The sequence below is a fragment of the Coenobita brevimanus genome, chromosome 6 (assembly GCF_032717465.1).
Source record: "Coenobita brevimanus isolate Jiangsu-jjx chromosome 6, ASM3271746v2, whole genome shotgun sequence".
NCBI lineage: Eukaryota > Metazoa > Arthropoda > Malacostraca > Decapoda > Coenobitidae > Coenobita > Coenobita brevimanus.
In genome coordinates, this window is record NC_136959.1 from 52,987,439 (window position 1) to 53,012,449 (window position 25,011).

The 25,011-nt window shown below is 42.0% G+C and overlaps 1 protein-coding gene across 1 annotated transcript in view; it reads right to left on the reverse strand.

Moving 5' to 3' along the window:
* LOC145401238 (RNA helicase Mov10l1-like) overlaps positions 1-25,011 on the reverse strand; it is a 217,717-nt gene that overhangs the window by 128,893 nt on the left and 63,813 nt on the right. Inside the window, exons 7-10 of the mRNA XM_080273572.1 lie at positions 21,402-21,634; positions 20,308-20,579; positions 18,994-19,195; positions 12,644-12,752 (exon numbers count right to left, since the gene is read on the reverse strand). Coding sequence (XP_080129698.1) covers positions 12,644-12,752; positions 18,994-19,195; positions 20,308-20,579; positions 21,402-21,634 — 816 coding nt within the window. The remainder of the gene's footprint in view (positions 1-12,643; positions 12,753-18,993; positions 19,196-20,307; positions 20,580-21,401; positions 21,635-25,011) is intronic.

A 25,011-nucleotide genomic window follows, 5' to 3' on the forward strand; every position in this document is an offset into this window, starting at 1 on the left:
TTCTTATCAAGGCTTTCATTGCACCAGCTACCTTTCTTCCTTATGTCACTCTACTTTCAACTTCTTTTGCACATTTTCTTCTCTTTTCTATTACTGAACCCAGGTACTGTACTTGAACTCTCTCACGAATTCCAGTCTCTCTCCATTCACTGTAACATCGCATTGGGAGTCACCTTCCCTCTCAATAACCATCACTTTATTCTTTTCTACATTTACTTTCAAGGCATGACGCTCACAGGCACCAGCAAAACTCTGCACCGGCCTATCAAGCTCTTGTCCGGTATTTGCAAGCAGTACTGCATCATCAGCCTACAATAAACTTGCGATATTCCATCCATCACCATTCATTACCAGCGCCTTCCCTCTCTCCATTACTCATGTTTTTACTTCTTTCATCATCTCATCCATATATATATTGAACAACTGTAGGGACATCACACAACCTTGTCACAAGCCCACACCAACCGTGAACCATTCACTTAGATGCCCATTAACCCTTACACATGCCTCACTACCATCATAAAAACTCTTGACGGCACCTAGCAGCTTACCATCTACACCGTACATGCACAAAACTTTCCACAATCCCTCTCTGCCCACTTTGTTGTTTGCTTTTTCCAGATCCATGAATGCCATAAACACCTTATGGTCCTTCTTATAAGGCTTCTCTGCTATCTGTCTCACTGCAAATGCTTGATCCACACATCCTCTGTCACTCCTAAAGCCACCCTGTTCATCACTCACTAGGACTTCTGAGATCTCTCTTACTTTATAATAATTGTTCCATATATCTTCCCTACCGCACTCAACAAACTTATGCAACGATAATTATTGAACTCACTTCGCTCACCTTTTAGTTTTGTACAGGGGTACAATTACAGACTTTTTCCACTCTGCAGGCACAGTTTCACTCATCCATGCCATAAATAAATAATCCAAACTCGAAAAATTTGGGAAAAGCCTAATTTTCACGAAAAAAATTACGAAAATCAATGAAATCAATGTAAAATATGTTTCCATTGATGAAACTGGGTGCAGGTGTCAGCATGAAGGGAAAAAAAAAAAAAAAAAGGTAAGAGTAGACACATGCTGATCATGGCAGGGATATTACCGCATCACATTCAGGGCAAAGGATAGGGAGGGAGGAAGGTGAAGGTGGGGTGGGGGATCTCTGGTGGGGGTGAGGGGGATGAGACACACCCCTTATGCGGGGGAGGTGATGTGGGGGATATTACTATCTATCTATCTATCTATAGCCCGACGCCCTAATCCCGCAAAGGGTGGCCGCAGACAAAACGCCTCCAAGTCACTCTGTCACCCACCATTTGACTCCCCTCCCCCCAACTCACCCCCCCCTTCCTCATATACCTCTCAACTCCATCCCTCCACCTCATCCTCGGTCTACCTCTCCCTCTCCCTCCCTCCACCTCACCTACATACACCCTCTTAGTCAGTCTTTCATTCTCCATTCTCTCCACATGTCCAAACCACCTCAGTGTATTTCTCCTAATCTTTTCAATCACATCCACATCTACCCCACAACATTCCTTCACTTCTTCATTCGTCAACCTGTCCCTCCACGTCACTCCACATGCTCCTCTCAAGTAACTCATTTCCACTGCTCTCACTCTTGACTTGTTCCCCTCTTGCAAGGTCCATGCCTCGCTTCCATACGTCAGGGTAGGGATCACAATACCATCATGCAGTGACTTCTTAACTTCCATACTCACCTCCCTATTTCTCATCACTGCTTTCAGTGTACCAACAACCTTTCTTCCCTGCTGTACCCTTTCACGTACTTCATCCCCCAAAGTTCCATCCTTACTCATCACACTACCCAAGTACTTGAATGCACTCACATTCTCCATATCCTCACCATCCAATCTCACTGCACACTCTGTGACTTCATTCCTCTCAAACACCATAACTTTACTTTTGTTTACATTAACTTTCAGCTTCCTCCTCCTACACACTGTCCCAAATTCATTCACCAAACCTTGCAACTCCCATTCATCTTCGCTCAACAATACTGTATCATCAGCAAACAGCAACACCGGAAGCTTCCAAATCTCACCCTCATTCATTAGGGCCACCCCCACATCCACTGCCCTACCTTGCACCTCCTTTACAACCCCATCCATATATATATTAAACAGCCATGGAGACATCACACACCCCTGTTTCAGTCCCACATTGAGATCAAAGAACTCACTCAGCTCACCATCCACTCGCACCATAGCCCTAGCTCCCTCGTACATACTCTTCACAGCACTCAACAATTTCCCCTCCACTCCATATATTCTCAATATTACGCTGAGAGGAAGTACACACAGGGAAACTGCCACGTCATTCGATACAAATGGGGGGCAAGCAGGCATTAGACACCCCCCCATATGATGTAAATGTGGTATTGGTGAGTAGTTTGGTGGAAAGGGACAAAGCAGGCTGTATCCAATCAGCCAGAGGTAGGTGAAGTGGCTGGGGGGGGGGACTCCCCTCAAAGACCTAGTGAGGGGGTGGAATCTTCCTTCCCACCACCTCATCTCCTAGTTCTCATTAGGCAGGAACCATTTATGTCATAAAAGGGGCTGACTTAATGCTCGGTAGTTTTTGACAGACCTTCCATGAACGTCTAACTTGAAAACTGATGATCATCAGTCATGGTACTTTAAGGGTTAATAAATCGTCTGTAATAACCAACAGTGTGGCAAAGTTCTTTACAGCCTCCACCTTTGATGAAGGGGGGGGGGGGCAGACACGACTGTGACCAACTACGTACCCAAGGTATTGAGCTTGAGCCTGAACAAATTCACATTTCTTTAAAATTGCAACAAGGTGAGCTTCTCAGAGCCTTGAAAGCAACTTATTTAACTGTTCCAGGTAGTCTTCCCAAGTATCACTGAACACTACTATATCATCCAAATACACTAAACATTTGGAAGCCCACTGACAACTTGGTTCATACGTCTCTGAAAGGTAACCAAGGCATCACATTACAGCGATAAATTTGACCATCTGCCATAAAACACAAGACTTCTTTCATCCGCTCCATCAAGGGCACCTGCCAGAAGCCCTTCTTAACCCCTAAAGTACTAAGTTCATCAATCGAGCTTTTTGCGCAATTTCTTAAAAGGACGAGCAACACCAATCGTGCAACATCCACAAAAAACTGGTGGCAGCTGGCTTCACCACAGCTGTGACGTAGATGGCTTCTAACCAATCAGAACTGTGTTGGACACACCACTGGGGGACCCAAGCCTGTACCCAGGTGGTGGGGGGTGTATCCCCCACCTCCCTCTTGCCACATCCCTCTACCCCACTACCTTGATACTACCCTACCTCCCACCATTCTTACCACCATCACCACCCCTCCCACCCCCTCCTTATGCATCCCCTCCTCTCATGTGGATCCCCCCCATGTCCCCCCTCCCAGTCATTTGAGGGAAGGGTATTTCCCCCCTTCCCTCCCTCCATGTCAATGTACTCCTTTGGGGCCCTTCCTTTGTGTCTTGTGGTGGTCTCCTCCCATCTCACCATCCCCATCACCCCCTCCTGGCCTTACCCCCCCCACCCCACCTCCACTCCCACCCCCCACCTCCACCCCATCCCCAGCACGCCGTATCTTTACCTCCCCGGCCTCAAATATATTGCGTATTTTTTACGCTTTATGGCGCGTGTTTTTGAATCATTACCTGTAATTTGTTCGTGTCTTTGCATACAGATATGCACACCACAATTATTTTAGCTGTCTTTATTCGAAACCCACTCAAAAAATAAATTTTATTTTATGCCGACGCATGCAAGCATGTTGGAGCCTTCAAAAACAATCCATCCATCCATCCATCATCCAATCCTACATTACCCCATGAGGAGCATAGGAGCCCGGGGCTAGGCAGTTGGTCTAGACATTTAAGGTGAGAGTGAAAAACGAAACGAAAACTAGCTAGATCTGACAGCTCGGAGGGGAGGGGAGGGGACAAGGGGAGGTTAGGCGAGGGGAGGGGAGGGAAGGGGAGGAGAGAGGAGGAGAGGGAAGGGAAGGGTAGGGAGGGGACTGGAGGTATGGGGAGGGGAAAGGAGGGGAGGATAATTTTTACTATTTATCATATTTTTATTGGGGGGTTCATGACCATTTTCCCTAGCTAGATTTGACAGTTCGGCAGGGAGGGGAGGGGAGGGGAGGGTAATTTTTACTATTTATCATCTTTATTTGGGGGGTTTGTCACCATTTTATTTTTTTCTAAGCACATTACAATGGTTTATAACATCTGTACACACCAAAAAAAATTGATTTGGGTGATTTTTTTAAGTATTTTTATGAAAGAAAACAGGTGCGAGCGGCGTATTTTCTTTCTTGCCAGGGCCATAACGGGTAACTATTATCAACTTTGACGGGCCATAGCTTGGTAACTATTGGGTCTAGGAGGTTGGGGTTTGCCTTTTCAGGTGTGTAAATTCAAGCTCTATAAATCAGGCATAAAACTTTTAACCTTTGAGAAAGTCGAAAAATAGGCCTGTTTCAGAATCCTCGGGGGGTAGTTGAGGCTGGAGAATTGCATACCCTAGGGGTTAAGATGCAGCTTTGTAATGTAGCAGGATGAACCTATGTGGTCAACACAGTCTTCTAATTGAGGCAGGGGATAAGTGTCAGTCCTACTCAGAGCATTGATTTTGCGGTTGCTGATGCAGAATCTCGCTGTACTGTCAGGCTTGGGCTGCAGGATCACATGGAAGCTCCACGGGCTCACGCAAGGGAGATAAGATTGTTGTCCAGCATGAACTCCAACTCCTGGCGAAGGACTCCAAGACGCAAAGAGACAGAGACAATGAGGCGGACTCTTAGCAGGGAGCACATCACGTGTAGACATCATGCTTAACCCCTACACCGCGGGCATGTTTACCAATGTTTTGCGTGTGCCGCAGGGTTATTCGGACTCCGACAGACTCTCAAAAAATATTTGCCAAAAATCAGTTATTAGTCCTAGAATATTAAAATTAAATATGCTTATGGCACATACCTTCAGCTTTCTCCTGGAATGTTTGTTGAGCCTTCGTCGGTTACCGTAGGACTTGTGGAGACCTCTGAAGTTGGGTAACGAAATCTCCACTTTACACTTCCCGACAACCCGGAATATGATTACCACAGCCAGATATTAACACTATAAACACTGCTCTATGATTTTCAAGTAGTTTGGGATCCATACTCCCAAAAAAAAAACACTGTGAAAGCAATGAAAATTACGAGCGCGTCTGACCATCGCACTTGCGCTAGTTCGCTCTTGGTACTCTGTCAAGTATTATTCATAAAACCCCTCACATTTTATATTTCTATTACTATATAACACTTATATATATCTACAGTCTTTATCCATAAGTCTCCTTCAGTAGTATTAGTTTATTGTCACTGTAGGGATTCAATTTCTTTCAGTAAAATACGTAGCATTCACTTTCTCCTCCTGTATACTAGCATTGAGAGTGAATGTCACTTCCAATTTCACTCTCATAACTCATAGTATTCAGACATGCTAGTGTGAAACTTTCAATTTCATTACTCCTAGGGTATATACTCATATTCTTATACTACTACTCATTTACATCTCTATTTACGTTCTCTAGTTTATTTACGTTATTTACATTTCTATTTTATTTACACTGTGTTATGCACTGTCACTTGAAGTAACTTATAAAACTATTTTCCACTGTTCACGTATATTTACATTCATTACTTTCACTTGCTGTTTACACATTATTTACACATTATTTACAATTCCACTTGCACTGTTTTACTCAATAGAAAGATCGTAGTCGCTCTTTTATCAATTGTCAGCCCTTTACCTCTTTCCACACGAGGTTTAGTAGGGGGTAAAGGTCACAGGGCCCTTTGCATGGGGGTGAAAAGGCCCTGAAGCTAGCAAGAGTGAACAGACATACCCCCACACTGGAAGATGAGAGTGAACTGATAAGGGTGGGCCGGGGTGGTGGCCTACCTAGGAAATCAGTACTGCCAACGTTTAGCCTCTTGACACAGCTAATTTATAGCAGTGAAATGATTGGCAGGAAATCTAGACAATACATTATAAATTAGGTAGTTCCAGGTGAATGTAAATATCACTTAGACTTCTCCCTTCCCTCCTTATATGTATATTTATTACGAAAATAGATTATACGGCATATTTCAAAATTAGCGAACGAGTGCACGTGAGGTGTTGTCAGGTGATAATTAGCCAATTCCAGGTGTATGGCACTCTCACTTACCTTATTTCTTTCTTGTATATATTATTTGGTATAAGAATAGGGCATAGGGCTTATTTCAATGGATGAAATCAGTGAAAAATTCTAGGGAAGATTTACTTAGCATAGCACGGCCAGGCAGGCGAGAGGATAGGGTAATGGAGGGGGGGTAGGGAGGGGAGTCAAGAAAGGGGAGAAATGGCTAAATTGTCAACAGTGGATGGGAGTACAGATGAGATTAGGAGTGCTGACTAGTGTTGGACATTGGCAGTACTGATAGATAATACAAGCCCCCACTTGGAAGCCCGGGTGAATTCAAAATAACACAGAATCACGAAAGCAACGCCCCGCGGTATGATCCCTTGCTCCCAAGCGTCACGAAAGTGATGCCCCGTGGTTAAGGGGTTAATCCAGGTCATCCACCCAAGGGAGCTACCAAAGACATCCTTAAATGAAGAAAGAAGTGTTAATTGTTGTCGAGACTGATCTTCTGGCAAATGCGAAACCTTCTCACTAAGGGACAATCTGGCCTCGGCGTTGCTCTGCCAGGCACTTGCAGGATCGAAGTCGAAGTCATCCTCATTTTCTTCCTGGGTTACCAAACCACCGAGAACCTCCTCACTCTGTTCAAGCAAGATTAGATGCACAGGTACAGGTGCCTCTGGATCACAGTAATAAGGTTTCAGCATGTTAACATGGCAAAGCTGATGTTTACTACTCACTTTATGCACCACAGGATAAGGGCCACAAAACTTACCAGCTATAGGCTGTCCTTGAAAAGGCAGTAGCACTAACACTCCATCACTAACCTAAAATTCTTGCAAACAAGCCTTCTTATCATACCACCTCTTCATGCTGTCTTGAGCCTGTTTTAAGTTCTCTCTTGCCGCTTCCATGCATTTAGACATCCTATTCTTAAAATCACTAACTAATTCAAGTACACTAAGGCTTGTGGTGGAATCACTTGACCAAGTCTCTTTAATGATGGACAATGGGCCTCATACCTTGTTGGCAAATACTAGCTTATTAGGGGAGAAACCCGAATTCTCTTCGGGAATTTCACGGGTGGCAAACAAGAGGAATGGCACTCCTCGATCACAGTCCTTCGAGTGTTCCATGCAGTACTTCTGATGCATCGTCTTGAAGGTCTGGTGGTATCTTTCTAAGGTACCCTACTTCTTGGGATGATAAGCACTGCTCATCACATGGATGATACCAAGCTGGAACATGGACTGCAGGAAGCTATTTGAAAGAGGACTGCAGGAAGCCATTTCAAAGAAAATTAGATCCTCTATCAGACTGAATCTCCCTTGGCAACCCAAACTTAATTAAGAAATCAAGCAATGTCCAAACAACTACAGTATTTTAGATTTTGGGGAATGAACAGGGATAGCCTCAGAGTATCTAGTGGAAGAATCAATTATGGTTAATAGGAACCTATTACCGGAGAATGTTGGAGGCAGGGGTCCCACCACATCAACTACAATACGAGTAAATGGAGAGTCAAAGGCAGGAACGGGAATGAAAGGCGACTTAGGTATGGGTTGATTAGGCTTCCCCACCAGCTGGCAATTATGGCAGCACCACATGAAATGGGCCACATCTGTAGCCATGCACGGCCAGCAGAATTCCACAAGCAGCAGCTCCAAAGTCTTTCTCACACCCACGTGGCTTGAAAGGAGAGTACTCTGAGCCAACTCCAACAATTCTTTTCTAAAAGCACTGGGCACAGCAATATGATGACAATCCCAAACTCCATCATCAACGCTAACATATAAGGGACACCCGCGTCTCCACAATACCCCATCCTTCACATAACAGCAACTGCCATTTTCGACGGCGCAATTCTCCACTGCAGCTACCTTCAGTTTCTGAATCTCTGGGTCACCTGCCTGCAACTCCTTCAATCTCTCAACACTCACCTTCTCAACTGGGACAGGAGAGTTATTGTTAAGTATATTCATGAATGTATCTTCCAGGGTATAGCAATTGTCAGAGCCCCTCTCATTGGTGTCCTCAGTCACTGTCTCTGAGCGAGTTTCCACTATGGTCGCAGGATCACCAGACTCCTCTTTGCTGAGTGGCACACTGTCTTGGCTCTGCTCTGCTTGTGCCATGGATCTGGTCACAGCACAAGCCGAACAAGCATCCACATCCTCTTTATCAATCGGTGGTGGATCATCAGGCACAAGCATCTCGGACAATACAGGGGCAATACAGTTACTCTTGCTGGCCAAATCAGTTCCCAGCAACAGATCAATCCCTTGAAGTGGGAGAGTCAACTAGCCTGAGGCACGCTTGCCCATCTAACAAGTTAAATTTCAAGTCTCCAATCACCACAGGGATGACCTTTGCACCAGTTACTCCATGAATCAATACAAACTCCTTAGTTGGAACTTTAAGTTCAGAACTTACCCACAATAACAAAGCTCCAATGCCACATAAAAGTTTCACAGGAAATTTGGCTCCATCCAACAATACCATGCCAAAATACAGATATGGAGCAAAGGAAGAGGCAGGGACAGTGCTGCTAACTGCCGCCTGGACAACGTCTCCAGAAGGCAAAGTGGCATCAGGAACAAGCGCGAGCATACCGGTACCACTTCCTGCCTGCAATATTGACAGCCCTCTCCTTATTGGCATCCTCTGAAACAACAAGCTGAGAGCGGGCAGAAACATGAGACTCTCCAACCACCTTTAGGCTTGGAAGGCAAGCAGGATCACCAATGGTCCACCTCGAAGAAGGTTGACGGGCTTAGACGGAACATTCTTCTCAAAATACTTTTTAACACTGTGACCTGGGCGCTTACAATATGTACTAAAATGATAAAGGCGCCTGAAAGAACTAGAGGAGATATTAGAGGGCGCAGAAGAGAAATTAGGTTTGGAATTAACGGCTAAGTCTGGCTTACCCGAGTGTTGGTTACTTAACTGAGGGGTATACTTCCTAGAGAGGAAATTCCTAGAGAATTCCCTAGGTTTACTGCCATATTTGTGCAATACATTATCAATAGTGACAACTGCTTCAGAGACTGTTCTACCTTTCTTGTCTTATAAATGAATCCTTAATTCACTGTCTAATTTATCCATGAAATTCTCAAGGATTACAATATTCCTCAACCTAGTGCAGCTAGGGTTATCACAATTTGCCACACTTTCACTATGAATCTACATTTGGAAGGTGCCAGTCACATATCCAGCAAATTCTAAATAAGACTCCTGAAGGAGCTTCTTAGCATTCCTAAACCGCTGACAGTATGTGTCAGGTCTTAGTTCACAAGCATATAAAACTGAACTCTTCAAAATTTCATAATCTAAGCACTCTTCAAAATTTAAACTTTCAAATACGAATGAAGAAGTGAAGGAACGTTGTGAGGTAGATGTGGATGTGGTTGAAAAGATTAGGAGAAATACACTGAGGTGGTTTGGACATGTGGAGGGAATGGAGAATGAAAGACTGACTAAGAGGGTGTATGTAGGTGAGGTGGAGGGAGGGAGAGGGAGGGGTAGACCGAGGATGAGGTGGAGGGAGGGAGAGGGAGGGGTAGACCGAGGATGAGGTGGAGGGATGAGTTGAGAGGTATATGAGGGAGGGGGGGGTGAGTTGGGGGGAGGGGAGTCAAATGGTGGGTGACAGAGAGACTTGGAGGCGTTTTGTCTGCGGCCACCCTTTGCGGGATTAGGGCGTCGGGCTATAGATAGATAGATAGATAGAAATACTCTAAGAGTCTTGCCTTTAAGTACAGTACGAACTAGAGTAGGCCATTGGTCTTATAGGCCACTTATTCCCAACAGAAAATTTTTTTGATGCGTGAGAAGAGCTCCAAAACAAGTGTCTCATCAAGAGGAGTTACTAATTTAGTGGGATCAATAGGAATGAAACCTAAGAAAGAATGGGAAGAATTTGTCTGGCCTTCTAAGGATCTCATATGGTACTCAAGGTAAAGATTCATTTGTTTTAACTTTGTCTATTGCTCTAACTTTGCCTGTTTTATCTTTGTCTGTTCCCTGGCCTGCTCTAACTTTGTCTACTGCCCTAGCTTCTGCTGCTCTAACTTTCCTATGTTTAACTCTAACTTCATCCACTCTATCTGAGCCTCATGTTCCCACTTAGCTTGCTCAACCCTGACATCCTGGAAATATGTACAGTATTAGGGAAAGGGGAACACCTATCTTCTAGACTATGTCAAGTGGAATGAAGCTCCAACTTTACAACACCCTCAAGCACAGGTGAGAAATTTACATGAGGATGGGTATCCTCCTCCGAAACAGTATGGAGAGGGATAGTGGCAGAGTTGGAGGTAATGTACTCCATGACAGCTAAAGCTTTGCACTCCAACAAATAAATGTAAAGCACTCTGGGAATATGACAGTTTACACAAACATGCATAATTCTACAAAACCTAGTACTGACCATCCTGGCAGGAGGTTGCCACTTCGTTATGGTAAGCTGGGGGCCACAGGCCTATCTGACTGCGTGTAGATTAAGGAAAAGTGCGCATAGAGTCAAAGGGGGGATTAACCAAACCATGTTGTAAGCTCAAAAAGGGAGAAAATATTAATAAAGTCTAAGGAAATAGCAACAATAAACAGTGGGAATGAAACAGGCAATTAAAAAAATTTTACTTAACACTAACATTAAGTTAAAAGAACTGAATCAAACAGGTTCAACAAACTAAGACCTGCAGATATGATCCTAAGGTTTCAAACATTACTAATAAAGGTAAACTAGAACACTGAAACATTGCTAAACCACTGGTGGGCACAACAAAAACTATAAAATTAACTTGCTTCCCCAGAGTTGTTTCCCACCAAACTTCAACCCACAGCTGTTCAAGTCTAACTGATACAGGTATTTTATGAACAGAGGACACCAGTAATCTGCTGTATGGATTATTTTTTCAAATTCATTTCTTTTTCTTTCCTCTGTTCTATTAAAAAAAAAAAAAAAAAAAAAAAATGATACACACTCTTGACACTTGAATAGAATGGATGACATCAGCAGGAATAACAAGAGTGACTCAAAATCAGCAATTCTTATAGATCAAATAATTTTAATATTATGAAGTACAACCTAATATGCAGATCATGTGATGATGCTCTTAATTACTAAACATTTACTCACGTGGCAGATATTCACTACAAAATCGTATATACAAAGTCCCAAATCAGAGCACACAACCCCTCAGTTAAAACTTGTCACTAACTCAACCTGAAAACAGACACCCCGGCCATTATATAACCTACCAGAAGCACAAAAGGCAAAACAGCATCTCATCAATAAGGCTGAAATTGACACTGGCAAATACAGGAAGGTAGTTCTAATTGCAACACTAAGGGGTATGGAAGATTCTAAAACTGATGAGTCCATTAGCTTAAGCATCTGTAAGGCTGAGAACTACATAGCAGTCACAGTGATGGAAAACTCTTACTGGTAAATTTCTCCTCATGATATAACACTCCAACAAGCAACAACATGCAATAAGTCAGCCACTCTTTCCCACGGTTTGGATATTTATAAAACTCTTCTCTATTCACACAAGGGCTAAGCATGATGTTACAAGTAAATAACAAGAAGTGGTGCCAAGGTACAGCAAACCCGTCCCTGGTTGTCATTTTAGTGTTGACATATAACACAACAGGATATCTAGTCAAAGATCTCACATGGCAAATTTGGAGTAAATCGGGTGAAAATTGACGATTTTATGCCCATTTGAAATTTTAGGCCCGATCCACCTGACAATTACCCCCCTACCACTAACTGAGGGGTGATCCCCCTGATATAATGAGGCATGATGTAGGATGCAGATTTGAAAGATGCACCGTTAGGTTTTGGTTTCACGTCGATATGATGAATTTGAAAGGAGTTATGTCGATTTTTTTTAACATACATTTTGGAGGCCTACAGCCTAGGCCTTGGCCCAGATTGGCCCAAATTTAATCAGGTGATCAGAAAGTCATAGCCTATCATCCCTGTACTTTGAGTCAAAATCGCACTAGTAGTTTTCGCATAAAGTTAAAGACAGACACACACACACACACATGACAAACAAACACACAAACAAACAAACAGACAGACAGACAGATAAACTGAGAGAAAACAATACCCATCCCTGGGCCTGTCCGGGTAGGGGACAGGTAATAAATGCTCTGAATAACTCATATGAATACAAGAAATTTTATCAGCCACACTTAACAATATGAACAAAGAACATCTTTATGTTTAAAACTAGGCTGAATACAAGATGATATGGAAAGAAGACAAAATAAGCATAACCCACGTTTGTATAATGCAGCTGATTTACAACTAGGTAAACACAGACATGCTGAGTAAAACATTATACCTCCAGGCTACTGCTCACATGAGTGTTGCAACAGAATTTACAGAGTGTGAAGTTACCAGCAATCAGACCTGATAAGCATTGAGGCGTAGCAAATCTGTGGGGCCAAGGTTCCCTGATGTTATCAGACGTTCTGCAACCAAGTCAGATGCACTGTTTGAAGGTGTTACTATAAGGATCCTGAAATAAAGAAAATATCAATACAACATTTGCAATGCTCTTCATAACTGCTGGTTCCATTAAACTCAGTAAATTAACACCAAATTGTGGTGGGTGAAAAGAAAAGAAAAAGAGGGCAGAACAAGGCATAAATTATAACGCGTTCAAAAGGCTACGAGAATTTTGAATCAGTTTACAAATGTAAGCCAGCCTACATACAATTTTGCAAGTGGTGATGAACTACAAAGAATTTTCAATAATAGGGTACAGGTATCTTTTATCCTCAAATTACAAACTATATATACTGGACAATACAAAAGCTGTATAACAGGCTACATGTTAATAATACTGTAATCACACAGAACCGTGCACAAGAAAGTAATTTCATAATTCATAGCCTAGTTGCCCTCATAATACTGATGCCAACATGTAATGCAAAGTATGAGTGACGTCAACTCAAAAAAGTAATGTTATCATAAGGTGCGAAAATTATTGCAGTAAATTTATAAAATCTGAACAGTGCATGGGCTATGTACTGCATATTCCTGATGGCCAAATATTTTGTACAGATATCAAATACTTGTTTTCTAAAAATCCAGTGCTACTAGGTTCACAACACTCATGTCCTGCTCAAGCCCAGTTAGAGGCAGCATGAGTTTGAGAGCCTTGACATGGCTTGTGAGTGGCTAAAGTCTTCATTTTCCATATTATTTTTTTGTAGGGATGTCTTAAGCCTGGCTCAGGACCTACTTACCCCAAGTCCAGTTCTAGCCTTGTTCTTGCATTTGTGCCTGTTTCAGAAACCTGTGGGAGAAATGAAAGCACACACATGCTAAAATGCCCAAAAAATGCCCATTAATAAACACAGCATTCAGAAGATGAAAACAAACAGCAGACAATCAACAAGCACCAGGATACTAATCAATGCATGGGATTGTCTGATCACAGTTGAGTACCAAGAGCAGGTCCATGGAATGTTAGGACCCCTGCCAACAGCAGTCTATCAATATTAATTTTTTCTTCTGAACAAAATACATCCCAAAACATGGCAATTCCAAGAAAAGAGTTGAACCTATTAGGCACTACACTGTGACAGGCTTACAAATACTGTAATGACTCACTTCCACACTTTACTTTTCTCTTCAGAAAATACATCTCCAATGAATCCATTTATAAACTGACTGATATACATTCAATTACTACATACTATGATCAAATACAGTGAAAACTTGATTATCCAGGTTCGGATTATCCAGGTTTTGGTATATCTGGGCCGTGACCAAATGGTTCAGTGGTACAGGAATACTTAACATTATCCATACGATAGCTCCAGAACAGGCATCCAAGTGTTAGCAAGTGAGCCACGGGTAAAAGGGTGTGAATCTACCCCCCCACCCACACCTCCTGCACACAACTCGATCACAAGGGTGGTGGGGTGAAATTTGGTGTGGCGACTGATAATCTAACCTAACCTAACCTAGCTTAACTGCCTAATAATTTAACCTAACCTGACCTAATCTAACCAGGGCTCCAGTTCGGGAATTGAGAAATGAAACGCACCTTTGACTACGCTGAGTTAGTTTCTTCCATTATGCCGGAAACAATCGTAGGTACAGCTTAAGGAACGTGATGATAATAAGGGAGGAAATCTTTCACAAGGGAATGTAATGTACCCTCCTCAAAATCGTCAGAAAAATACAGAAAACAACCTAGAGGAATATGAACTGACTTGGTAAAGTCTTTAGGCTGTATGCCTAGACGAAAATTTATGAGTTTCACAATTTTAGGGAACGAAATGGAACAAAAACGTCTGCTAATCAGAAAAAAATTACTCTTTCATCCCATTAGTTCTTGTAAGTTAGCATTCAGTTCCACATTCTTTGTTCGATATCGCGCTTCCCAACACATTTCGGACCGACTATGCATACAATTATTTCTGTTCCTTAAAATTAAGTGCGCATTAATTGCTCATTCTTTTGTTCGTTCTTATGTGTATGTGTGAAAGTGTGAGTACTGATACAAACAATAATGTACTCCATTAATCCCTTCGTTGCTGCCGGCCTCAGACTACACTTTACTGTACCGGTGTCTAAGGCTGAGTTAGGGTGAGCTATAAAAAACTGCAAACAGTTATGGGAAGGGAACGAAGGTCACTGGTATGTTTACACAACCTTACTCTACCATCCCACACAGTCAGGAGGTGACTTCATCCCAGATGTTTTCGGTGATATGTTTACGTGTTACTGTAACATGTCGTAATTTTATTAGTTCTTTGACAAAGCAAAGCAAATCACAAGATGGGTTTGGGGGGGAGGGGGAAAGTGCTCCAGACGAGTCTTTTCATATCTGTAAAAAAAAAAAAAAAAAAAAAAAAAAAAAATGGTCCCAAGGTCAGCCACTGAAGCATGCAAATTTCTGAACTCATGGCCATTGTGGGGGCTAAACATAAGTTTTACCTTAAGCAGTAAGAGCACCTTACCAAATCAGTTCTTCCTAATACTGTTATATTTTTCTGATTATTTCTGGGTTGGTAAATAAACATTTCTTGTTAAATTTTTTTCCCCATTGATTTTAGTTCTGCTGTGACAACTCTTATTTGATTCATTAATGAAATGATGGAAGGGACTCTTCTAACATAAGCGTTTCACTAAAGCTGGCCTAACCTAGCTTAACTGTACCTAATAATTTAACCTAACCTCCAGCTGGGAAATTGAGAAACGAAATCCACCTATGACTTTGCTGAGTTTCTTCCACTGCGCTGGAAACTGAAGGTACAGCTTAAGGAACGTGCCGATAATAACAGGGAGGGTCTGTTTTGTCCCCTACACTCTTTAACCTATACATGCACGACATACCCACACCCCACACACCACAGATACACATAGCTTCTTATGCAAACAACATAACACTTACATGTACACACCAAAATGCACACACAGCTGCACACATTCTCCAACCTTACCTCAACACACTACAAGAATGGTTCACCACAAACAGGCTCAAAATAGCCCAGTGACCCTTCTCACAAACTGGACAGCAGAATACAGTCACATTCCACACCTCACCATAAACAACACTCCCCTACCACACACACACACACACACACACACACACACACACACACACACACACACACACACACACACACACACACTGAAAATCCTTGGTGTAACATATAATACATCAGTGTCATTTAAACAACACATCACAAACATTAAAGATAAATTAACACCAAGACTTAATGCCTTGAGGTCACGGGCCCATACAACATTTGGACACAACAAAGAAACCACCATCACAGTATACAAACAATATATACGTTCAGTGATGAATTATGCAAACCCTGCTTGGGCTTTTAACCTCACTAAAACACACAACAACACTCTACAGACCATACAGAACAAGGCCCTAAAAATAATCACAGGCTGCACAGCTATTACACCCACAGACCACCTACATCAAGAAACCAAAGTCCTCAAAGTCAAGGATCATCTAGACATGAGAGGTACCCAAATTCTCACTGTAGCCTCCAGAAACCCACAACATCCACTACACTACATGGCAGCACATCCACACACACCAAGGAACATCAAAACAAAACCCAGCACACAATATTATGCACAAATACTGTCATCTCTCCCCCCTGGCCTGCCTCAGACCAGCTTCCAGAGACACATCCATACTCAAATCACTCGCCGCTCCATTCAGTCACTTAAAGACAACACACAGCTGCATGCACGGCCTCCTGACATCCACCCTTCTGAATCTTATCTCCCTCGTGAGGACATGGTCCACCTGGCCAGGCTGAGATGTGGACATCATCCAGCGCTCTTAAGTTACCAGAAGAGGCTGGATGACTCCGTTGCTGATGCCTGTCCAGGATGTAACACAGCACCCCATACTATTAAGCACATTATGGAAGACTGCATTGCACACAATTACCTATGCCAAAAACACAACATACACTCCTTGAGAGCTCTGTGGGAAAGCCCGGTCTCAGCCGTGGCCTTCCTTAGGGACTCGGGGCTGTTCTGCCAGACTGACAAGGGAACAACTACTGCTACTACTGCTACAGGGAGGAAATTTTCCAGCAAGAAAAAGTAATTTACTAAACTGAAAATAATAAAAAAAATACAGAAACAAGCTGGAGGAACACGAAATGAATTGGAAAGGTCTTTCTGCTGCTTAACCCCTTAACCTCGGGGCATCACTTTCGTGACGCTTGGAGCAAGGAATCATACCGCGGGGCGTCACTTTTGTGATTCTGTGTTATTTTGAATTCGCCCGGGCTTTCAAGTGGTGCCTTGTATCATCTATCAGTACTGCCAATGTCCAACACTAGTCAGCACTTCTAATCTCATCTGTACTACCATCCATTGTTGACAATTTAGCCCCTCTCTACCTCCCCTCCATTACCTTCTCTCATCTGACCGGCAGTGCTGCGCTAAGTAAATCCTCCCTGGAATATGCCACTGATTTCATCCATTGAAATAAGCCCTATGCCCTGTTCTTATACCTAATAATATATACAAAAAAGAAATACGGTAAGTGATAGTGCCATGCACCTGGAATTGGCTAATTATCACCTGACAACACCTCATGTGCACTCGTTCGCTAATTTTCGCCGTTTATTTCCCCTTGAAATATGCCGCATAATCTATTCTCGTAATAAAAATATATAAAAGAAAGGAAGGGAGAAGCCCAAGTGATATTTACATTCACCTGGAACTACCTAATTTATTATGTATTGTCTAGATTTCCTGCCAATCATTTCATAGCATATATATTAGCAGCTGTCACCATGCTGACACTGGCAGCATTGTACTCCCCTTAGGCCACCACACTATATTCAGTTTACTGTCGTCTTTCAAGGTGAAACCATGTCGGATTCGCGCCTGTCCAATTCCGCCACTTTTTAGCCCCATGCAAAGGGCCCTGTGACCTCTACCCCCTACTAAACCTCGTGTGGAAAGGGGTAAAGGGCTAAGTGACTGCTGTGGAATGTGAACTGGCTAATTTATCAATGAAAATGATGGACAGTGACTACGATCTTTCTGGTGAGTAAAACAGTGAAAGTGGAAATGTAAATAATGTGTAAACAGCAAGTGAAAGCAATGAATGTAAATATAACAGAACAGTGGAAAACAGTTTTATAAGTTACTGCAAGTGACAGTGCATAACATAGTGTAAATAAAATAGAAATGTAAATAATGTAAATAAAATAGAGGATGTAAATAGAAATGTAAATGAGTAGTAATATAAGAATACGAGTATTTATACTAGGAGTAATGAAAGTGAAAGTTTCACTCTAGCATGTATGAATACAATGAATTATGAAAGTGGAAGTGAAAGTGACAGATTCGCTCTCAACGCTAGTATACAGGACGTGAAAGTGAATGCTACGTATTCTACTGAAAGAGAAACTGAATGCCTAGTGACAATAAACTACTATTACTGAAGGAAACTTATGGATAAAGACTGCAGATATACAGTATATAAGTGTTATATAGCAACTGAAATATAAAGTGTAAATGTTTTTTTAATAATAAATGACAGAACACCAGCGGTGAACGAGAGCAAGTGGGAAGGTCATAACACGCTCATAATTTTCATTGATGTCACAGTTTTTTTTTTTTTTTGGAGTATGGATTCCAAACTATTTGAAAATCATAGAATAGTGTTTCTAGTGATAATATCAGGCTGTGATAATCATACTACGGGTTGTCGGGAAGTGTAAAGTGGAGACTTCGTTAACCAACTTCAGAGGTCTCCACAAGTCCTATGGTACTCGACGAAGGCTCAACAAACATCCCAGGAGAAAGCTGAAGGTATGTGCCATATACGTATGTAATTTTAATATTCTAGGACTAATAACTGATTTTTGGCAAATATTTTTAGAGAGTCTGTCGGAATGTGAATATGCCCGCGAGACACGCAAGTCACGCCAAAACAACCCCGCGGTTTAGGGGTTAAAGTGTAGCTACATTTACCGGTGAATAAATCAGTTTAACAGTACTTGTGTTTTGTTTCCACTGGATTAATTGTGATTTCGGACTATTTGGACAACCCTTCAATCATGTAACCTGGATAATCAGGCTATCTCTGTGTGCAGATACACTTCCCAAACATATAGCGAAGAATATGTTTCTCTCTCTCTCTCTCTCTCTCCTTCTCTTTCAACTGCAACAAATACCCAGTATACAAAATTATGCTATCTGAAAACCACTGTTGACATGACACTGCAGCTAAAAGTACTACCTACCTACTATCCGGCATGAGGGTGAGTATCTGTAATGTGGCCTCGACTAATGTAACAGTCTTGCCAGTTCCTGGAGGTCCAAAGATAACGTAAGGCAGTGGACGAGTGGTTCCCTGTAAGATTCTTCGCACTGCTAACCTTTGTTCTCGGTTAAGAGTTTTGTTGAAGAACGTAAGAACTGGGAGGGTAGGTCTGGACTTAAAAGCTGCAATAAGTCAGGATTTGTAGTTAAATGTCTAATTGCTTATGTATACATTATCTCTCTCTCATTTACAGCTTCATTACCATTTCTTTAGATGCACATGGTACTAAATTTTGCATTGTCAAGGAACATTAACAACTGTATCATACAAGTTATGAAGAAATCTCTCTCTTTCTCTCTCTCCCTCTCTCTCTCTCTCTCTCTCTCTCCAGCAGCATGCCTACAAAGCTGGGAATGCCTGACAACACAACTTTACTACTGTTTATGCAGCTATGTCATCATCATCATCATCATCATCCATACCTGTTTTCCAACCCTAGGACTGAGTAAGGTACGGATAGGGGAACAAATGTCCAATCAATATGCATAATTTTTAGAGAGGGTATTTGATTATGGTATGGTATATAATTATATATGTGTTTCAATACCCTCCAAGGAGTGGTTGGGGTTTACTGCTCACATAATATCACTCAGGGATGAGTGAGGCTGGTCACTCTTATCTTAAACGTCAGAATCAACTTGCCTAACCCCGGGCTCCTCTGCTCCTCATGGGGCAACATAGGACTGGATGATGGATGGATGGATGGATTTTAATACCCTCTCTTAGTTGCATATTAGGCATCTAGTAAAATCTAGATATGCTAAAAGTTATGCACCTAAGTTTCCCACAGGGTTTGGTACCTGTAAAATCAAACCTCACCATGCTTGTTTTGGACAGACATTACTTGCAGGAGGAGGAAAAGCAAACCTCACCAAGCTGGTTTTGGAAAGATATAAGGAAACCAGGGAAGTCCCAACATAGTTACCCTGAGAAACATTTTGATGTCCAATCTTTAAATCATATGTCTGCTGGTCTGACAATGAAGCTACCTATTTGCCTTTAAGGTACAGTACAACATGAAGGAATAACTGTATCTGCTGCATCAACCTTAATGTTCTGGTAGCTATCCCCTACAACAGAGATGGGAAAGGAAGCAATCTTGAGCTTCTATTTCTCCTAATCCCCCACATCCCACATGAATCTATGATGATGATGGTAACATGATGAAACAGTACTGTAACTTTCAAGATATAAAACTACACCACATTCTTACTTTCTCAGTAAACAATCTTACCTCTTTCCTGATTATGATGTACTGGTAGAACTGGAATAACATATCTGTTCTTTGCTTCTTTTCTATGGCACATGATATCCCGTTTTTTCTTTTCCTGAACTACTGAAACAGGGTTCCTCATCTGACCACTGATTTCTAGTTTACCATCATTGTTTTCAATGAATTCTTGCTGTTTTTTTATCTTCTTTCTTTCTGATGTGGTAATGCCTCGCTTCTCTTTAAGTTCCACTTCTTTTGTAGCTACTTTTCTATAGCAAGCAAGTTCCAGAGACCTAGGAACGAAGAGTTTTGTGCCACTGAAATTCACACTTTGGTGAGCACTGCATTTGTCTGTGCAGTTATTTATCAATGTATCTGTCTTGCTATTAGTCACCTCTAAAGGAGTGGTTAAGATCTTATTCACTTTCAATAATTGCTTCAAATTATTCTCATTATCCAAATTACTGCCATCATTTCTGACTTTAGTATCTAATGTGATTGAGCTGCACTTTTTAATCTTAATGGTTTCCACAGGCAAATGCTTCAGTTCTGAATTCTCCTTTTTCAAATTCTCTTTGTTGCAAGTTTTTATTATAGGATTCACAAGAAAGGAAGTCTGATTTTGGCTTCTCTCTGTTTCCTCATCACTCATGCATACAGAACTGGCACAAGAAATAGAGGATTGGACACCAAACAACCTTGTCACCACTGGAATTCTTGGAGGTGTTGAATTTTGCTTGTGCTTTTGCAATGGCTGTTTGCATGAGTTTGTTCCCACACTGGCATGAATGAGAATTTTTTCATTGTTATTTGAGAGGCTATCAGTGTTTCTTTGGAATTTTCTCTTGCTGAGTATATGTTCAATATCCACATCTTTTTCAACATGCATACTGCCTTGTCTTCTGTCATCATTCTGATAAACTTCTAAAATATTATTTGTTTCTGGCACTGATTCAGGCTTCCTTACTAAGTTTTTTTCACACTTCGGATCATTTCTTAATAGTCTACTTTTAAATCTACTATTATGATCTGAATTACAATCTAAACTCAAAATTTTATTTTCATCTGATGCTTCCTTATGTTCATTTATCTGGCTTAATTTCACATTTCTGCACTTAATGTCCTTCCCTGCTCTTGGTGGCACTGGGGCTTCAGAATCGACATAACAGACCTGAGGTAGCTGGAATTTCAGTTTAACAGGGAACAAGACATCTGGACCAAGTTGTGACATGGCAAAGTTTAGTGCAGAGTGGCAGCGACGCAGTGAAGTGCGATTAAAGTTGAAGCGAACTGCGTAATCTTCACCATGATACTGGTTGTGAAACCCTGGATGGAACTTGAGTAGTACCTGGTGGAGATGATGAAAAGTGACGACTGATGCATGTATCAAAATGTAAAGTATAAACATAACTCTTAAAAAGTGAATCCTAAACACTGCACACTTTACTTCCGGTTATTAAATGTCACAGCATTCTTTGTGAAAAAAACATCATTCCTTATTTCCAGTCAGAAAAATATTAGCAAAATACACTGTAATACTTGAACACTAAGTGGACAGTGTTCTCACACAAAGTGTCCCTTCCTCTTGCTTCAACGACCAAAGAATTAACAACTGGTACCTTTCTTTACTGAAGTCCTTTGGCAGCAGCTCAGTGCAAAATGGGTGTGATGATTATAAGAAGTTGAGGGTAATTTCCCTATCTCATGTTACCCTGATAAAGCTAACTGATGTGCAATGACTTCCGCCCATTCTACACCAGCTACTTGTGGAAGCAAGGGGGCCATTTTCACAGCTGCCCCTAACCTTTCAGTCAGGCCTGAACCAAAAGCATCTTTGGATTTCACAGTCGCTCCTAACAGCTTCTGGGAGTTTACTAACATGGGGATGTTTGCCTGTGTTGATGCGGTATTGTTGGTTGCTCTGGCCCAATGTCAGCTACTCACTAGCTCAGTAGTAACATTCTCATCTGACATCTGTTAAGAAGGAGGTTCATGCCGTGCTCGAGATGTGAAAAGGTTCACTGACGAAGCAGGTGGTTACTATCACCCTTGAGCAAGTGGATAGGGTAATAAGAAGGGCCCCAATGAAAATACACTGCAGAGGCCTTATTGGGCTATCCTTGGTTGCATAACCGAATTAACTTATTACTGTATTATTATTATTATTATTATTATTATAATTATTTTGAGTGTAAAGTGGAGGAACTGTAAGAATATGTTCTGGAAAGAGGTGAAGAGAGTAAGACAGGGTGGAAGTGAATTTAGCAGGGGAGTGAAAGATAAAAATGGTAGATTGCTAGTGGAGAAGGGAGAAAAAGTGAGCACATGGAGAGAACACTTTACGGAATTGTTGAACATAAAGGATGGAAGTGATGCGAGTATAAGTGGCTGGGAGAAGGAAGGAGGTGAGAAGACAGGAAGAAATCAGTTGGATAGAAGTTGTGGAAGCAATGAAGAAAGTTAAATTGGGGAAAGCCCCAGGAATTGATGGAGTGTGTGGTGAAATGTTGAAGCATAGGGGAGAGATAGTAGTAGAATGATTGTGGAAGATGTGCAGATTGGCCTGGGAGGAAGGTAGAGTTCCAGAGGATTGGAAGTCAGGTATTATTATTCCCTTGCACAAAGGGAAAGGGGAAAAAGAAGTGTGTGGTAATCATAGGGGCATTTGTCTTCTCAGTATAATAGGAAAAGTGTATGGTAGGATACTTATTGACAGAGTTAGGGAAAGAACAGAGGAATTAGTTGGAGAAGAACAGGGAGGCTTTAGGAAGGGAAGGTGTCCCCCACCATATCACTGCCCTGCTCCCAACTCACACCCCCCTCTCTCATATACCTCTCCACCCCATCCCTCCATCTCATCCTCGGCCTCCCCCTCCCTCTCCCCCCCTCCACCTCACTCACATACACTCTTTGTCAGTTTTTCACCCTCCATCCTCTCCACATGGCCAAACCACCTCAGTGTATTCCTCCTAACGCTCCTTATCACATCCACATCCACATCACAACGCTCCTTTATATCCTCATTTGTCAGCCTGTCTCTCCATGGGACTCCACAGACTCCTCTTAAATAACTCATTTCCACTGCTCTCACTCTTGACTTATGCCCGTCCAACAATGTCCACACTTCACTTCCATACGTTAGAGTTGGTATCACAATACTGTCATGTGGTAACTTTTTCACTTCGATGCTCAGTTCCCTGCTTCTTATCACTGCTTTCAAGGAACCAGCAACCTTTCTTCCCTGCTGTACCCTTTCAAGCACTTCACCCTCCAAACCTCCATCCTTACTCATCACACTACTCAAGTACTTAAACTTACTCACATTTTCCAATTCCTCACCATCCAACCTCACTGTACATTCACTGACTTAACTTCTTTCAAAGACCATTACTTTACTCTTCCCTACATTCACCTTTAGACTCCGTTTCTTACAAACTCTCCCAAACTCATCCACCAAGCCTTGCAGCTCCCCTTCGTCTTCACTCAACAACACAGTATCATCTGCAAACAACAGTACAGGGAGTTTCCCAACACTATCCTCTCTCATCAGGGCCACTCCAACATCCACTACCCTACCTTGTACCTCTTTTATTACCCCATCCATGAACAGATTGAACAACCATGGAGACATGACACATCCCTGTTTCAACCCAACCTTCAAAAAGAGAAAAATTCACTCAGTTCACCATCCACACGCACTGCAGCCTTAGCACCATCATACATACTCTTCACAGAATTCAACAACTTCCCATCTACTCCATATATTCTTAATACTTTCCACAATCCTTGTCTATCCACCCTGTCATATGCTTTCTCCAATTCCATGAAAGCCGCATAGAACTTCTTTCCCATCTCTAGATACTTTTCCACTAAAGATCTAAGAATTAACCTCTGATCTACACAACCTCTTCCCTTCCTAAAGCCTCCCTGTTCTTCTCCAACTAATTCCTCTGTTCTTTCTCAAACTCTGTCAATTAGTATCCTACCATACACTTTTCCTATTATACTAGGAAGACAAATGCCCCTATGTTTACCACACATTTCTTTTCCCCTTTTCCTTTGTACAAGGGAATAATTATACCAGACTTCCAATCCTCCGGAACTCTACCTTCCTCCCAAGCCAATCTGCACACCTTCCACATCCATTCTACTACTATCTCTCCTGCATGCCTCAGCATTTCACCACACACTGCATCAATTCCTGGGGCTTTGCCCAATTTAACTTTCTTCGTTGCTTCCACAACTTCTATCCTACTGATTTCTTCCTGTCATCTCACCTCCCTCCTTCTTCCAGTCATTCCCCAGCCACTTATACTTGCATTACTTACATCCTCTATGTTCAACAATTCCTTAAAGTGTTCTCTCGATATGCTCGCTTTTTCTCCCTTCTCCACTAGTAATCTACCATTTTTACACAGTAAACTCTCCAAGATCCGATGTAATAGAGCCAAATGCATCTCTGGGACTTGGTTTGTCCGGGACTTGGGAAAATGCCCCATAGACAGGTACTTATGGACCCAAACCCAACCTAACATTGAAAACCACCCAAATAACTCCCTACTGGACAAGCACAGCACCTATTTAAGACCCTATTCACAAATAAGGGACAGAAAGCATGAAACAAATGAAAAGGAACAAGAGAATGGGGAATTAGAAATGAGTATGAAATGTATTAGGCAGTGTACAGGGTACTTACAACACGTCTGTGGCCGTCACGAAGATTAA